The sequence below is a fragment of the Rhamphochromis sp. 'chilingali' genome (genome assembly GCF_963969265.1).
Source record: "Rhamphochromis sp. 'chilingali' genome assembly, chromosome: 6".
NCBI classification, from domain to species: Eukaryota; Metazoa; Chordata; class Actinopteri; order Cichliformes; family Cichlidae; genus Rhamphochromis; species Rhamphochromis sp. 'chilingali'.
Genome location: NC_137933.1, coordinates 34760031 through 34778685, shown reverse-complemented (window position 1 = coordinate 34778685; position 18655 = coordinate 34760031). Strand labels below are relative to the sequence as shown.

At 37.6% G+C, this 18655-nt stretch overlaps 1 protein-coding gene across 1 annotated transcript in view; it reads left to right on the top strand.

Moving 5' to 3' along the window:
• chst8 (carbohydrate (N-acetylgalactosamine 4-0) sulfotransferase 8) overlaps nt 1–18655 on the top strand; it is a 177843-nt gene that overhangs the window by 43368 nt on the left and 115820 nt on the right. The window contains exon 2 of the mRNA XM_080885635.1: nt 3505–3698. Within this exon, the coding sequence (XP_080741761.1) occupies nt 3539–3698 (160 nt within the window). The 5' untranslated portion in view covers nt 3505–3538. The remainder of the gene's footprint in view (nt 1–3504; nt 3699–18655) is intronic.

Here is an 18655-nt window from a genome sequence, read left to right as displayed (position 1 = left end):
ACTTCTAAATGGCCACTATGGTCACCACCGATCTTGAGGAGTTTGCCCCCTCACATATACTAATGTGCCACAAACAGGACTTTAATATCACCAACCATTCCCATTTTATTACAGTGTATCCATATAAATGGCCCACCCTGTACTCTGATTTGCAATAGTACTACAAATGAGATAAAGTTCTGATTGTTTAAAGCAGTACCTGTGGTGACTTACTGACTGATTGATTTATATGCTGTGTGCACTTCCTGATGGATACATTACCAGTCAAAAGTTTGGACACACCTTTTCATTTAATGGTGTTTCTTTATTTTTACTACTTTCCACATTGTAGATACATACTGAATGCATTAAATATATGAAGCAAGATATATGGAATTATGTGGCAAAGAAAAAAATGATAAATAACTCTAAATATGTTTCATATTTTGTCTCATTTGAGGACCGCCCCAAGAAAGGAAGAGCTAGGGTCACCAACCTCAGAAATTCCAAGTTAACAACACCTCAGATTAGAGCCCAGATAAATGCCACACAGACTTCCAGTAGCAGATACATCTCTACATCGACTGTTCAGAGGAGACTGTGTGAATCAGGCCTTTATGGTCAAATAGCTGCTAAGAAACCACTAAGGAAAAGGAACAAGCAGAAGAAATTTGTTTGGGCCAAGAAACACAAGGAATGAAGTGCTGCACCAGATGGCCTGGCGTCCACAGTCACCTAACCTAAACCAAATTGAGATGGTTTGGGATGAGATGGACCGAAGAGTGAGGGCCAAAGGGGCCAACAAGTGCTCAGCATCTCTGGGAACTCCTTCAAAACTGTTGGAAAACCATTTCAGGCGACTACTCACTTGAAGCTCATTGAGAGAGAATGCCAAGAGTGTGCAAAGCAGTAATCAGGGTGACTATTCTAAAGAATCTAAAATATAAAACGTTATAAAAGTTATTTCACTCTTTTTTTATTTACTACATAATTCCCTATGTTTTCATTTGTAATTTTGATGCCTTTAGTGAGAATCTACAATGTAAATAGTCATGAAAATAAAGAAAAAACAAACTTTTGACTGGTAGTGTATACAATACAAAACAAACCCATATACTTCACGCTACAGATGTGTGTTTGCACGCAAACATGGTGACATCTTACTGGCTGTTGAATTACTGTAGCATTGACTCACATTTGATTATTTGCTTGCATATTATATTTGAATGTCTTGCTTACATGGCTCCTTGTTTCTATTATTCAGATCTCTTTCCTAAGTCATAGCTAAACCTAGCTGGAATCCATGAAACAGATGCAAAAAAAAGATATAAAACAATCATTTTTTTTCTTTTGCCAACAGCTGACGAATCCTTTGAGAGTTTCAGTATCAGTGTTGAAGCACCAAAATCCTGTGTGTGAAAAACCTAATATCCCTTGTGGACACCATCTGAATTAGTTCAGTACTCCTACTCTAGGTGGAACACTGTTGTAACAGTAATGGATCACTGGCTGCATCTGCACTGATGATGAAATGCCAAGGCCCATTTCAGTAAAGGCTTACTTCACCTGACCAATTTTTTTTTTTTTTAAAGATTTTTGTGACACAAAAAACATTTCCCATCCCTTGAAACACAAATGCATCTATCTACATTCTGTGTATTTTCTCTTATTTGCATATTTGATCATTTTTCATTCCAAGTTGATGTTTTGATGTCTTCTTTGTCACTGTTTGTTACCTTGATTATGTAGTGAGATATTGTTATAAGTCCCTCTGGATTTCTGTTTCTTTTGCGTGTTTGTGCTGCATTCTTTTATTTATGTGTTTTATCATCTGTATCAACAAAAGGTAAATCTTGACAGAAATCTTTGTATATTAAAGAATTGCAGCAAACACGTGTCACAACTGGTTTTTGACACTCATTTATGGTTTTCAGTTCTGGTATCAGCACATGGTGCAATGTGAAAGTCAAGTTTTTGACATCCCTCAAATAGAGCCAATTTTGTTCTCTGCAATGGCAACACATGCTCGAGTAGTACCACAGCTCATTTGCATATTAATTTGAAGACAGATGCTACGCGGTCTTTCTGCTGTGTGAACAGACCTTAGAACAGGTCTGCGCCCATGCCAGTCCAACTGGAATTGTGTTTACTTGACTCTATCCTTACAAACAAAACACCGATTTCTTTATTTGGAAGAATTAGGTGTTCTCCATGTTGAATTTCTAAACACCATTAATTTGTCTGACTCAATTAACTTTTTTTTTTAAACTTAAATACATGAATAGGCTGGGGTTTGGGGTGTGGATAAATACCCTGGCTTATTTTGCCTTTGTGAGTCTGTAATCTAGCGGAACTTCTTATGCTGTAGATGTGCACACAGACACCAAACAATTCTGATATAAGTGCTATAATCAGGTTTAAAATTATAGGACTCTATCTTGTGTTCATTTAAATGCAATATTAACCTTCATTTTCAGGCTGCATAGTGGAAAACATCACTCTGATTAGACACAAAAGTCTATGTGGACTGTTGCTGCATTCATTAAAAAAGGTTCAAGGATATTTACCAATGGAGGAAGAAGTAGATAATTTACTTTAGTAAAAAGAAAAAGCTGTCAAATAGGCCAAATATGAATTACTGTGGAACTTGTCAGTTTTAGTTTTCAAGGTGTGCTCTTACACTAATTCCAAAATTCCTCTGGATATTTGGATATTTCTGAATAAACCTGTAACCAATTAGAGCAATGAAACGCGTAAAATAAGAATAAATAAATAAATAAAATGAAAATGTAAATGGACTATAGCATGCAGGGATGTAATTGTATCAAGCCCAACACACATTAGATAAATGGTTTTGATTGGCCCAGCATGGTGAAGGCCTAGTGCAAATCTGTGTGAACGGGAGGGGGCCAGCTGTATTCTGCCAGAACAAATTAAACATGAGTGTTCAGATTTGTTTGGTTCCAGGCTAAAATGCACCATATAAAAGTACTCCAACACAAGGAAGCATCCTGCAAAATGCACTTGTGGGAAGCAAAAATGCAGAAAAAATGCAAACTTTAAAGAATCTGTATTATTGTTTTTTTTTGTTAATCCCTTCCTTTGGTGTATTTTCATGATTATTATTTCTTTATTGATGTACTTGAACAAGACCAGCATTGTAGGGGGGGGTGGAGGAACTGGGAGTTTAAAGAGACAGAGGCTACTGTGGGTATAGTTGCACTGGAACATATATGATAAATATTTTGGTTTTTAAGGATTAAATGTTTCAGATTTTTTCGACTCTGACAATACATTATTAACCTGTACATTGCATAATATGGACACTATTAATTAGTTAACACTGATAAAACGAATAACTTGATTGCATTTTTTGGTTTAGTAAGGGATGAGCACATTTTAAATATACAGAAATATGGTAACTAAGAGAATATATGTTATTTTCCATCAGTGTTATTTACTGATTTAACTGCAATACTGATGCAAAGAAATGAAAATACTCACACTTTCTTTAATTTTCCTCAGAACTTATTACATTAGCATCTGACTGTGCTACATCATGCTGTGGATGAAGTGGAAGATGGTGGTGGACTCCCTGCGTGGACGGAGAAGGAGACTGCCCTGTTCCCTCTGGTTTGTCCTGCTGTTCGCTGCTGGAGGTCTGGTTCTCTTCATCCACCAGCAGGCTCTGTCAGAGATGGTCCAGCAACAAGGCCCAGGTTAGTCTGTAGTTTCCCTAAAACAGATTTAACCAGTATGGCTTTTACGTTTACTGATATTTTCCCATTTTTAGATATTCTGATTAGCTATTTTTTATATTAACCTTCTTTACTCTTAGGATTTGTGTGTGTGTGTGTGTGTGTGTGTGTGTGTGTGTGTGTGTGTGTGTGTGTGTGTGTGTGTGTGTGTGTGTGTGTGTGTGTGTGTGTGTGTGTGTGTGTGTTCCACTGTATTTTCTCAATAGGCTTGAAAAGCTCTCAGAAACCTTTTAGGTGTTTTTTTTTCACAGACAAAAACTGTTTAAAGTACAGAATAAAAGTAATGACAAATGCTCCAGTCACAAATCCACAGTCATGAATTTGATTATCACATCCAAAAATGGATAACCAGTAGGTGTGTAGTGTCAAAATCAAAGTTATTGATTTAATCAAATTAAAATACTTTAGGCAATAGGAATAAGCAATAAAAGCATAACATTTCATTTAAAATCTAAATAACTGAGGCCCTCACTTGACTTTAGTGAGTGTTTATGATTCATTGATAAGAAAGAGATAAGGGGGGAAATGGCATCCATGAGAAAGTTCCAAGGCAAATCCCACTGCGCTGCTAAAAGAAAACAAAGGCTCATCTCACATTTGCCAAAAAAACCCATCTTGATGATCCTCAAGACTTTAGGGAAATAGTCTATGGACTGTCAAGAAAAACACTTAATTTTTGGTTAGTTTGAATCCCCTTACATCGGGCATAAAAGTAACACAATATTTCATACAAAGAACATGATATCAACTCAAACATGGTTGTAGTAGTGTGATGATGTGAGGCTGCTTTTCAGCTTCAGAAACTGAAGCCAGCTTTAGGCAGTCCTTGCCAAAGTGACTGAAAATACTCCATCCAGATAAGCAGAATTGACTTCTGGATTAAGCTGGGAGAACTCACAATAATGCAGATATACACACCATGCAATCAAACTGGGAGACAGAGGCACATTCCAAATCAGAAAGTAGATTGCATGTATGAGCTATTATATTATTTGCTTTGGTTTCACTAAGGAGCAGGAAAAAAAAGATGGAGAGAGAAGCAGAAAAAACATTTGTTCCCCAAATAATACCTTTTTCATTCCATCTCATAGAACAAATGGTCAGTTTTCAATCCTCCTCAAGAACAAGGGTCTATATTCAATTTCTAAATGAGTTAAACCTTTATCCTTGCAAAGTGACCCAGTGCCATTGTGCTTGGCACTCAGCGTTAAGAAGATTGGGGTATAAGCAGCCATGATGGAAGAGTGTCCTAATCGTGTACAACCAAGCTGCTTCATGTTTCAGACACAAGAGATCAGCTGCATACATATGCACAGCTATGGCTTATGCTACAGTTTCAACCAAATGAGAGTGTCAGTCACATTTTTCTACTGCTGTTGGAAAAATCTATGAATTTCATTTTAACTTTGGTATTTTTATTCAGAGACTAAAGGGTGATGTTTCACCTTATTTTGATTTCACAAAATCACTACTTTAAGAACCATGCTCCAGTTGAAATCAAAAGACATCTTTTTTTTTTAATTACCAAAGTCATTTGTGACATGTTCACAGACTTTTGATCGAAGAAAATGATGAACCAGTCAAGGGAGCTTTTTGGAGATACAATCAACATCACCATCAGAGAGCGTCAGAGTCAGAGAAACTGTAATCCACTAAGTAGGCTATCTGCACTATCATGTGTCAACAGCACTGTGAATCATTATGAATATGAGTGGTGTCACACTCCACAGCAATAAGAGCCACTTAGCCAGAGTGGAATCTCTCCAACCCTCTAATATTCCCCTGATTGTCAGATGCTTTCAGGCACGGTGTCAGGTGGAAAAAACGGGCATTTGCAATGACAAGCAGGACACACACGGAAGCACACATGCAAGACAAACATTCACATTATGTAGAAACACAAAAACTATGACAGCCAGTATTCAACATTCATGAGAAATATCTAACCAAGACCCATAAGAGCTTGTAATGATTACAAGAACCAGATGCTTTGTGAAATCTGGTATGAAACTGTGTTGGAGGTGGACCATTACTTTAAAGGAACAATATTTTTCAACAAAAGCACAACACAGTTTGAGGAGGATTTTTTTTCTAAACTAACAAAAAAACAAAAACGTCCATACTATGCAATGTATACTCTTTATATAAAACTATATATGAATTTTAGTAATATTATTATATTATATTATTATTTCTAATGTGTCATTTTATTTTAGCCATGTTGCCAATCTGAGACATGATTTCATTCTTTCCTTTAAATTAGTACCCTGGACAGGTTATCACTCTATTGCAGGGCTAACACAGGCAGACGGATCACCATTTAGACTCACGTTCACACCTATGGCCGATTTAGAATTGCCAGTTTACCTAACACTTGCATGTCTCTGGACTGTGGAAGAAAGTTAGAGTAATCAAAGTGATTCCACGTGGATACCATGAAACATGTAATTTGAAACCAGGACCTTTTGCTGTGAGACAAAGCTGCTAACTGCTTGTGAGGTAGCATAACATAAGCAGCATGGAAAGTGATAGGAAGACAGCATCTGCAGACTGTTCAGGTTTCTTTTAAGTGTTCTTTAGTTTCTGGCATGGCCTTTCAACAACTGTTTCATAAAACATAAGAACCTGGTAGTCAAAATCTCACCTGCTTTATATAGAATTCCACTCACACCTTGACCTCATTAACCTCTACCATTGGGAAAACAGGGTAGACTAAATAACACAGTCTAGACAAAGAAACCAGAATAAAATAATTTTGCCACTTAATAAAACTCATTCACCCAGCTAAATGGTTTGAAAAGTCAATCTCTTCACTTAATCTGACTCATGAGGTTATTTTAAATTAAATAAACAATTTTACACAAAAGAGACACCTTCATTTGGTTACACCCAATTGACATGATCAATGACATCATATCCAAAAAAACCAGGAAGTACTGGGGCGGCCCTTCCCATATACCTGTTTTACACATAGGACCTGCTCAAAGGAACACACATTGGTAAGTATAACCAAACTACATAAACAAATGAAAGATTCAAATCAATTAATGATGAAGTGACATTTAGCTTTAAGAACATTTGCACAGATGAAATGAATATACCCAATGCTACCACAAACAGACCCGGGATAGTGTGTAGCGCCAAGGTTACATATGCTGTGTTTACATTAAAGCATTATGATAGACTATACGATAACAGAACACAAAATAACAATATATGCAAGTGACAAATGAATTCAGTCCTAGCCACTTTGTCACACTGCTCCAAAGTTTAAATGTTTTAAATTGTAGATATTTAGAGTTACTGTTAATTTTGATAAACTTGAGTAAAATAACTATTCATTTGAAATTTTAGAAGAATTTTGAAACTAATTATTCATAGATTTAGTATAACGACATAAAGAAATGGAATGACATGTAGAATACACCAAAACGGAAAAAGGCAATTCTAGATAGCTATACGGTAGAATAAAAAAATTATTCTTAAGAAATAGAACATCTAAGCAATACTAAGTACTGACTTTAGAAATTTAGATATGCAGCAATTTTGCCATTGCCTTATGAATTTGGAGGTCACACAGCAAAAACAATTTCCTCAGTCTGACGTAGTTGGGCAGCAACTAATTCAAACTAGGCTAAGGAAAAAGGTTGCAACTTCACAGTTACACCTATCAAATGTCAGTGCATATGTTTTTAAACTGATGATTATGTACTGGAGAACAAAAGTGTCATTTTGGGAGCTATGATTAAATAAAGAGGTGAAGTACTGGTGTGGTGCAGTACAGGTGGGTGGGGGTAACATATTAAAGCTAAGAAGTCACTAATAACCAAGGAAGGTATGAAGTATATTCCAGCGTCCTTCTATGCCAGAATGATTAAATACATAATGGCTAATATGTATGTACGTGTAAATGTGTTGTAATGTCTGTTTAAATGCTTTCCCGTGATTATTTTCATGTTGGCTTGAAATAAAATATCTCCCTCTGCTGGTACTGCAGCTTACTGCAACTTCTGCCTGCATAACCATTTCAAACTTCGGAGAGGCAAAGCTAGAAGTAGGCATGGTGGAGTGGCGTTTCTATTACATGCTCTGCCATGATACTGGGTTGCTCTATATGTAAAATGGAATATAGTAAAGATGAGGTACTCTAAAGTTAGAAGACACAAACAAGGCTGAGCTCCACATCCGCACACAGTACTATGACATTACTACAAATGAAGTAAAAGGCTCCCAACATGAACAATTAAAGAAGGTGGAGGCTACGAGCTTCCTCAAGTGAGTCAAAGCTAATAGGTGGCAGCAGCATGTCCTTAATGAGTTCTCTCTTTTGATTAGTAGCCATCTTTTCAAACCAGTAGTGTATGTCTTATGATTCGTTTTGCAGCCTAAGCACATCCTTTTATCTCTTCTACTGTATCACTACTTGGAATTGAAGTAAGAATTTCACTTTACTAAATCATGCATGAGAGACTGTGTGCTGTATACAGAACACAGTGGCTACACAGTGTTCCCAGCCCCCTCGCTAAAGCACAATAAGCAAGCAGTATCTTTGCCTTAAGCTATGGTGCTTCAACCGAGCAGAAGCTCATATCTAATAGAGCAGAGTTATAATACATTGGGTGTCAGCTTTTATCTGCCACCCCCTCCTTCTCCACCTCTTTATTTGGCTCACACTGTACTTAGGAGCTTTGTATCCCATGGTTTAGATGGCCTGCACAATGGTAGCTGAGAAAACTGCTCTTTAAATGGCCACAGTCATCTCCTGAACACTCTGAAGTAATTGTTTAAGGACAATTGGAGGAACAGCAGCCAGTTTTACAGGGAGAACAGACACCTGAAGAGGTTGCAGTTCAGATAAATTGTCTGCACAAAGTTACACCTCTAGGCATTTTTCCAATGAGTCTGCTTCAGGGAGTGGAAGGTTGCCCTATGTTTCACCTCGAGAACCCCAACACAGAGCAATCCACAGATGGAGAAGTAGAGCATCAGCTGCTGCTTGGTTGCTTGTGTATTTATTGGTAAGCAAGTGGCTAAATCTCAGTTTAATTGATAGTAACATGCTATATGCTAATGTTTTGTTTGTTTTTTTATTTAAAAAAAACTTAAAACACTTAAAATCTGCAACTAAAAGATTGCTTTTATGACTCTTTTTCTGAGAGGAAAAATTGAAGATTTTAAGGGTCCATTTCTGAACTTAACTGAGTAATGACCATTTACTGGGTGGCTTGGATGGATGTTAAAAACATCTTTTAGTAGAGAAGATATCATCACTACCTTTGATCTTGTTTCATAGTGACTGGCTGATGTTTACTGTAACGGTGGAGTGGGGTGCTGGTAAAGGCCAAGGTCTGAAAATGTCAGTCTCTACCAACTGCCTTTCCATGAATGAAGTTAAAAAAAACACACATATATATATATAATGTCATACACTAGGGTTGTAGCAGTACAGGAAGCAGTGTTCATAAAACAGTGAGATAATGTTTCTTCTACAACATATAAATATTGTCATAAATATTAGGCAGCATGCACACAATACAAATGCATGCAGTTTGAAAAAAACAGAAAGGTAATACATAAAATGTGAGAACATCTTCAGATGGGAATAGTTTTTTATAATCATGTAAAGTGTATTTTGAAACACTACGACTTTCTACAGTAAATAAAAGCAAGGAAAAAATTAATTTGCCTTGGCCATCCCTCTATGTTTATCCACATGGACCTTGCCAGGAACTGGGCATATTGTTTCACGCTTCAAGGAAAAACTTGATCTCTCTGTCAGAGTCCCAGTAATCCCCTAAGCCTTTTCTGTTTGCATAGTCCAATTTAGCTGTCTCTTAATGTAATTAAATTGTGCTGATGACCCTAGGTGCAGAGGAACTGTACTGTGCTTGTAAGCAAATCCACCACAGGATGGAAAATCGCACTGTTATATTATTCCATTTTTCCATTATTTGATGCGTGTGTGCAAAGCTCCTTTAAATAAGTCTGTTTGTGTTGTGTTGGCACAATCCCCTCCATTCCTCCCAAAGCAGGAAGATTGAAAAGCATTGGAAAGCAATACTTGGCAAAGCCAACATCACAGTACTTCTGAACAACCTTAAGTATAAAATTTCCCATAAAACAGAGTGCATTCTGTCTCATGAGCAACTATGAAAACACACCTTAATTGAAATGATGTAGAAGTGCTAACCTGCTTAGTGCTAGGATCACATGACATCTGGCATTAGACATGTGTGGATATCCTGGAAACTATTTCAGCAACTGATTTCCTGCAATCAGTTCTTCCTTTTGCTGTCCACCTCAGGGAATGGAGGAAACCTTATTGGGGACCTTTGGGATGCCCTGAAAGGGAAAAAAGAGACTATTTTAAAGCATGGGTATCAGGTGCCTGAATCACCATTTCACTAGCGTCTTCCAGACCTAGGTCATGTCTATTGGATTTGAAATGGAGCTGCTCAGAGGCAACTGCAAGGTCATGTGGTTTTCCATTAACATTAATGCCCAGTGTTATGCCATGGGAGCCTTGCAGTATAATCTGTTTACCCTGCCATCTGATCCTGCTCACCAGTGGCTTCACTATTTCAGTCTGTACAAATAGATTTGATATTATTTTTTGCATTCCTGCTCTAACAGAGGTCAGTATAAAATAAATAACTAAATAAATAATCATATCTCACTTTAATGATTGTAGCGCATGTATGCATAAATGTTTTTATGTACCCTATCTCCTCTTTAATGAAGGCCTAGTCTCATCAAAACTGTGCACAAACATCAAGCATACAGCGATTGTTAAGATCTATGATTTTTTTTTTTTAGATTTATTATAAATCCAAATTCTTTGTTGATATTTAAATGTGGTAGTACTATCACTGCGTTTTTGTTTTTTTTTAACATGTCACATTCAACATATGACGTCCATATATAAGTTAATGGTCAGCAAAATTTCTGTCCACAATGGAATTTAGTTTGAGTCACAACTAAATACAAAATGAAGATAGTGCTATCGGCCTGACAAAAACCTAGTAAATAGAGTTGTAAATATAAATTAAATAATAAATAAACATTACTGTAGAGTTCTCTGTTGAACTCTTCTTCACTCTTCAAAGTAAAAAAAAAAAAACACAAAAACAAATTTAAAACAGCTGATGCTGTGCTATCCAGAAAAGCCATGAAAAATGAAACACAAACCCAAAGGAAATTGAGAGCGGAAACAAGCAAATAAGGGAGAGGATGTTGATTGAAATAAAAAAAAGAAGAAAAACATATGCTGTGATCTTTCTTTCAGCTCAGCGGAGTTGAGGATGCATCTTTTGAGCCACTGACAAGCAAACAGGGTTAGAGTCCCTGCTGAGCAGAAGAGCATGGCTTGGCCATCCTGCTGTTGGGGGTGGGGCTTTCAGGTTGCCCTTTTCCATAATACCACGCTGGGTAACATTATGAACTCCAAAGGAAATAAAACAGAATGACGCTGAGCGCCAGGTGGATCCAACAGAGAGGCTCATTTTTGAAAATTTCTTTGAAGACAGTAATCACAGATGTTCCCTCTTGATGCTGTCAGTCTTCCTCAAGCTATGTCACACCAAAAACCGAGGCTGTCTCTGTGACTGTGTTGTAAAATGTGGCATAATGGAATAATTGGGAGAATTTCCTACCAAACACTGGTTGGGATTATTGTTTTCTGTTCATTTTGGTTTTGTTTGTTTGTTTGTTTTTTAATGTGTGTGATGTAGGTCACACCTATGTGGACGTGATTTACTCTAATCCAGCTGCCAGCTATTTGGAGTTGAGTACTTGGAGGAGATGATTAGAGTGTTCGAAGCCCTTCTCTGTGTAGGAGAGAGAAAGTTGGAAACCTGTGTGTGGGGGGAGGATGCAAGTTGGCTGTGGAGCACAGGAGAAGCAGGGTGAAGGTGGTTTAAATAGGAGACCTCAGTTGTATTGAGAAAAGCACACCTTTGAAGAAAATTAGTTTTTTACCTGGCTGGTTCTTTTTTGTTAATAATCTGTTTTATTGGAAGGATGATTCATTTTTAATTATCAAAAATTCACATATATATATGTGGGGATATGTTTTTAAAGGACTGGACTGGAAACTGCCTGTAGGAACCTCTGTGCTAGAGGTGTCTGAAGAGGGAAAGTCTACTGTGCAATTAGGGGGTGGCAATCGTAATGGTGGAAGCAGCTGGGAGTTGTAATAAAAGTGTTGCACTCCCAGACCAAAGCATGGAAACTCATGCAAGGTCCATTAAGTTGGATTCAAACTCTTTCTTAGAGTTTCCATCCAACTTCGAATCAATATGTTTATTGATTCAATTGACCCCTCCTTTTTTTTTTGATAATAACCGGGCTGATAACGCTTTGTCTTTAACAATGGAGTTGCAAGCCAGAATTACACTCCAATCCCACTTGTTCACTTTGAGAAAAGAAAAAAAAAGTTGTTGCGTACCCTATTTTTACTGTGAGTGTGGTGATTTTCTCCTGGTCACTTACAAAACTTACTTTCTTCTTATCCCAAAGTAGTTTTTGCTCACTTTTTCACAACTCAACGCTAAAGGGTTGTTTTCAGTAAGGCAGTTGCATATTTCTGATGAATTCATTTCATCAGTAAGCATTGGTGTGATGCATAAGCTTCAGCTTGTCTTCACTGCTATAACATATTGTAAAAGCAGAAAACCATGTCTAAAGCTTTAAAATATGCTTTAAAATTTGAGCTTTATAGACATATTCCATAAGGAAGAGACATACAAAGATAAAGTGGGGGGAGACAGAGGTTATATAACTACTGCTCTCACCAAGGAGACATTTTGTTACATGAAAAGCAAAGCAGTAATAATAACTGCTCAAATGTTCGAAGTTGTTGAACTTATCATTTGCTTAGTAAGGGAAGATTATGAAAGATTAGATTATTGTTAGCCCAGCAAATATGCATATTTTATTATTCTGTTAAATAGGTCAATTGATAATATGTAAGTGTTATTGATTCTCTATTAAACATGACAACAGGACATCTAAAGATTAGATATGTTATTTAAAGTTATAATCTGTTTCTATGCAATGTCCAAAAAACAAAACATTTTTTCCATTTTCACAGATTAATTATTTTTGATGCAAAAATACTCCCAAACAGTCCCAAAAATAAGGTTTATCTAGAATTGAATGGGCTTCAATGGGAATACTTGTTGTGAAATACCAAATTAAGGTCAAAAGGTAAAGTAGAAAATGTAATGTTTGTTGGTTAAACATGATGTAGTAGTAGTAATAATGATAATAATAATAATGATAGTAATGATAATAAGTGCAAAATGTGACATTTTTGCCAAAAACAGAGATTAAAGAGAAGAAAAGCTTCCACTCAACACTTAGTATGTATGAGCTATATTATTGTACACGAAACATACCATTCTCCTCCCCCATTATAGTCATGGATATTATTCTGGGAGGGATTCCACATGATTGTTCCCAGAGGACAAGCCCTGTCTGAGGAGCACTGATCCATCCCTGCAGACTGAAGCCAGCGTACCCATTATCAAATCAGACTTGAACCTATCCCCTGTCAGCCAGGGAGACATGTTGAATGGATATCATTGTGCACTGCTGAGGCTTCCATCACTGTAATCCCTCTACAAAGTGCAGGCACTCTTAGAGAAAAATGAAAAGACTGGAGGAGAGAGTGGCCTATTCACCATGTGTGTCACTGCAGAGGGCACAAGGAGGGAAGTCAGTGGATTCAGTGGCCTGAGCTGGTGACTCCTCAGCCCTCCCCCAGCCAGAAAAGAACAAAAGATTAAGCCCTCCTGCTATCCAAAGTGATAACAAGCTGTCAACTTCTAAAATGTAATCTGCCGACTCCGGGAGGAAGTGGTGGTGTCAGTGGAGTGGGCTGCCAGCTGATGCTTATCTTCTGAATGGCATGCCATTGATGGAGAGAGCTGTGGCCTGACTGGCAGACACATAAAAGCCACCTCTGTCTGCTTCCAAACAAAGAGGTCTGCACGAGCAAAGTAATCCATAGTGAGTCAATTTTCGACATATTTATATACATATATCCCCTCCAGACCTCCTCTTGATTTGTGATTTGGGGCACAAAGGAAAGGTGATGAGAAAGATAAATGACATGGATAGAGGCCAATAGACTGGGGATAATAAGGAATTGCCCCCGACAATGCTGACAAGTGATGGGAGGCTCCCCTCTGTTAACTTGTCTCTTGAGCTCTTCCACTCAGTCTGGGCACAGATTGTTAAATGTAAAAGCCATCTTGCTGCCAACGCCAAGTCCTAATGCATACTTCAGTGGGCAGTGAGGCTGCGATATGGGAGCTGTCACCAGACTGAAGCCACTGAATCAATCCAAACTGGGCATTGTCCAGACTTTTAACAAGGGGATTGCCATACAGCTAATTGCCTGCACCTAGTGTATCTTTCTGTCTCTTATCAACCTCATGCCCCTACACCCCCACTCTGTTTGTTTCTCCCAAATGCTACAACTCCAAAATTGCTTTTAAATTACCCAACTGAGCTGCCAGATGGCTAATAAAACATGCACAGCCATCTTTGATCATATTAGCTATTAATATTGACAAGCCAGATTTTTTTTATGTCAGATTTGTGTAGGGGTTGTATCTCTAATAGGGTAAAGAATCTGATTTTCTGGTCCATACAAAAAGCCACTTGCAATCTCAGTAGATATGGCAGAGAGACGGAATTAGTCACAGAGGAGCTATTTCAGGCTGTTTACAATGTGATTTCAAACCAGTACTGGGTGGGGGGTCTCTTGTGGATTTGAGGCTATTGATCTCTGAGCACCAGTCATATGACAAGAAATAGATCCTCTTGGTTGTTTTCTGTACAGCTGAATGAGAATGAAATGACTTTGACCTGGTGCTATTTCAGATACATTGGAGTCACTCTGTATGTGTTGGTGTTGTTGCAGTGCTTGAGAATGAACCTGAAGATTTAGTTGATGGATCTAAATCCATCAACTAAATCTAAGTTGAGCATTCATATAGGAAACTATAAGTAACAGATGGGTTGTTTTTTTTTTTCTTTTTTGTCCAATTTAGCAGATTACACTCTATTTAAACAAGGCTTTGCTCTAAGGCGCAGAGGTGTTTTGGGTAAAATGCTAAATTAAATGGTCTGTATTTATATAGCGCTTTACTAGTCCCTAAGGACCCCAAAGCGCTTTACATATCCAGTCATTCACCCATACATTCACAGACTGGTGATAGCAAGCTACATTGTAGCCACAGCCACCCTGGGGCGCACTGACAGAGGCGAGGCTGCCGGACACTGGCGCCACCGGGCCCTCTGTCCACCACCAGTAGGCAACGGGTGAAGTGTCTTGCCCAAGGACACAACGACCGAGACTGTCCAAGCCGGGGCTCGAACCAGCAACCTTCTGATTACAAGGCGAACTCCCAACTCTTGAGCCACGATCGCCCATGCTAGCATGGCCAGAGTTGCCATAATCGCACATTGTATAATGTCTAGCATTTTCCATTTACCAAACTGTTTTAGTTTGTGTCAATGGCATGTTACTAAAAACAAGCTGCAATGAAAGTTGTCATAAACCCAAGCATTGGAAGAATTTGTGGCACTAGATTAAAATCAGTATTGGAGAAAATCAGTATTGCAAAGTATATAGGCCAAATATGACTAGATTCCCCACAGGCCTTTTGCAGCATCTGAAAGCCATGAATAACTTATTTTAAGTTGGTCTGACATTAGTCCCTCTATTCAGGACATTTCCATCACTTGAAAAATGATTCTGACACTGTCGTATTAGTGTTATGAATCATGGTGGAGAGTGGTCCCTTACTAACACAGTACGTACTATTAGAAAGTGTTGTCTTGAGATTTCATCCAGAAATCACTTTTGCTGATCAAACAGTGACAGTAGTTGGCAAATATCAAACACGATGAGCTTGGCCTTGGACAAAAAGTCAATTTCCTGCCTTGTGGCTGGGTTACTGGACAGGTAATAAGTGTGTTTGAGCCTATGTGTAATTAAAGTAAATCCAGTGGGACACAAAAAAGATAATGATATTGACTGAAGATCCTGTTATTTGTCGTGCTCAATTATTTTTACACTGATGTGTAAGGTAGTAAATTTACAGTGCAGCAATGCTTATTCCAGATTTTAATTTAATAACAGCCACAAAAGCTAAAATTCTTTCCAATCCCTGGTGAAATATAAGAAAATATTTTTATTTAATACAACCATGTATTCAAAAACAACTTTGGATACTTTGTAAATGTAAATTAGAAATGAATGCAGTTATTTTCAAATCACATAAACCCTATTTTCAGCTGAAAATAGTAAGTACTTAATTATAAATAAATTGTAAAGTTGATGCATAAACTACTAATAACAAATCTCATAATGCTGTAGCAACAATTTGAAAGCATAAGTTTTAAAAGGTAACAATAGTAAGGTATTTACTAACAAACATGATTGTTTCTATTGTCAGATCGTGATTTTTAATTTAGCTGAAATGCTGTTATTTCCATGATTGCTCTCACATTTTAGCCCCTGTTTTGTCAGGTTCAGGAAATTTTTGTATTCATTCATTCATTCATTCATTTAAATTGCCAGCCTTTGGAAACTTGTGCATGTAAAAACTCAAAAAGGTACTCAGACAGTAGAGTAGACTACATCGCATTGCCAGTGACACAATGCAGTAAGACCTTGTGTTTATTTCACATACTAACCACTTATAGTTTATTGAATTCAGTCCACTGATCGTCATGGCAAAAGAAGATTGGCAGTGTTGTCTCCAAAATAAATTATTCAGGAACAACTCTGCAATCAGGTAACATACAGCATGTTTTATCTGCGTTATTTCCCTCTGGATAGGCAACATACCCAGTGGGGCACTGTATTTCAAATACAGCTATTACATGGTGCTGTGCATCTTCCCACCTTATCTCAACTCCAAAGCTTTGTCCTTTTTAGCTAATGGCCTTCAGCAACTCAATGAGAGGCCATTAATGTCAATTCTGAGGATGCATCACAACAATCTAAACCTCATTTCTGACTCTATTACTGTCAGATGATGAACACATCTGTGATGAGGAGAGTTTTGTGAAATGAAAAATTAGTGCCCATCATGCCATTGACAGCCTTTATTCTAGAAGCTATTCAATGTTTTCATGCTTGACATATAAATAAACCCCCTAATTTTGTTTTCAAGTAAGGAAAAATGACCTGAAAATTGCACCTATCATAGTTTTCTTTCAGAGTATATGACAACCTTCTTAAGACTGCCATTATTTGAGAATATTATATTTTGACATTAAGGGGAATTAAGAACTTTTGTCCTTGGGTTTATTTATTTTTCTATTTTTTCTGTTGCCCCTTTTCTTTTATTTGTCTTATTCTGCCTTTTACAGTAGGACCTTTTAGCGCAGACTTCACAGAAAATTGAAAGGCTTTCAGGCGACTGCCAGGCAGTTTGCAGCCTGTTTTCCTGAGTCAGAACCATTTTTGCTCATTGTGTTTTACTGCATTAGACTGAGCCCATAACAGGTGCAGGCCATTAAATTACATGAAGACAAATTGAGCTGTTCACTACCCATTTCCAATTTTCTCAGAGGTTGGCACAAAAGGGAATTAGACATAGATCCCCCTATATTTATTTCGTGATATCTCTGTGAGTCTTTGAGGTATTTTGTCTTCCTGCACCATAAAAACACAGCACTGCTTGTTTTATGAGAAGTGACTAAGGTTACACAGAGGCTAAGGGAGTTAACCTCCATATATACAGTAAGACTGCCTTTCATTTCCAATTGCTGCTCAATGATCATAGATGAGTTTGTCCACCTGCACTAGAAATGATACACTTACCCCCACTATACTGTACTGTATGCCTCACTGGTCCTTCGGCTTATTGGTGCAGAAAATAGGACCCCACCTTCCACACCCACTTCTATTGATTATGAATCAGACTGTATTTCATCACAGAATATTTCCTCATTTTTTTGCCAACTTCATTGTGGGTGTTTATGTGCAAAGAGGATTCCAGTGGTTCCATACAAAATTGCAATAGCACTGTTAAGAAATAAGCCCACTTCAATGGAAGGATTTGCAGAGCCCACTCAGAGGTAGGAGGGAGCCTTTCAAAGCCACCCTTTTTCTAAGGCTGTTTAGTGTACTCCACACTGAGACTGGCACTACTCAGCATGTTTCCTCTCAGCTTTCTGCCAGCAGAACCAATACCATATTTAAAAACTTAATGCTCCACCAAAGACCTGTCAAAGCCAGCTGTCTTTATATGTGTTGTTTATTATTTATTATTTATTAAAATCTTGTTGAAGACATTCTTACCTTTTATTATAAGTTTTCGTTATTTACTGGCAATGTTTAAACGTCAAAATGACTGTTTTCTAGATTCAAAAGTCAAGAATTAAAATCTTGCTGAAGAAAGAGACAGCGACCTCTGAACTTGTGCCTGTAATCTGCTGGGGCCTCTCTTTTAGTTTCCGGGTGACAGCTTCTGATGCTCCTATTAACACTGGTACCACTTTGAACTTTTCTTTTCACATCTGCTCCAATTGTTCCTTAAGCCTCTGGCACTTCTGTTTTCTAATGCTCCTGATGTTGCAGTCTGCTGGGATTGTTTCATCTATCACATCTGGGGTTTTCTGCTTTTCTCACTCGCTCTCTCTCCCTCTCTCTTAATATATATATGTGTGTGTGTGTGTATATATATACATATTTATATATATATATATATATATATATATATATATATATATATATAAACAATAAACAAATCAATATATGCTTAAACCTCACAAAGACATTGCCGGCTCTGTTTCGCCAAAAATGGTATGACTGACCCTTAAATGGCAACTCTATCAACTCTGTGGCAATCCTCCTCCTAGCAGAGTCACAGAGGGAAGTGAGGCAGCATTAA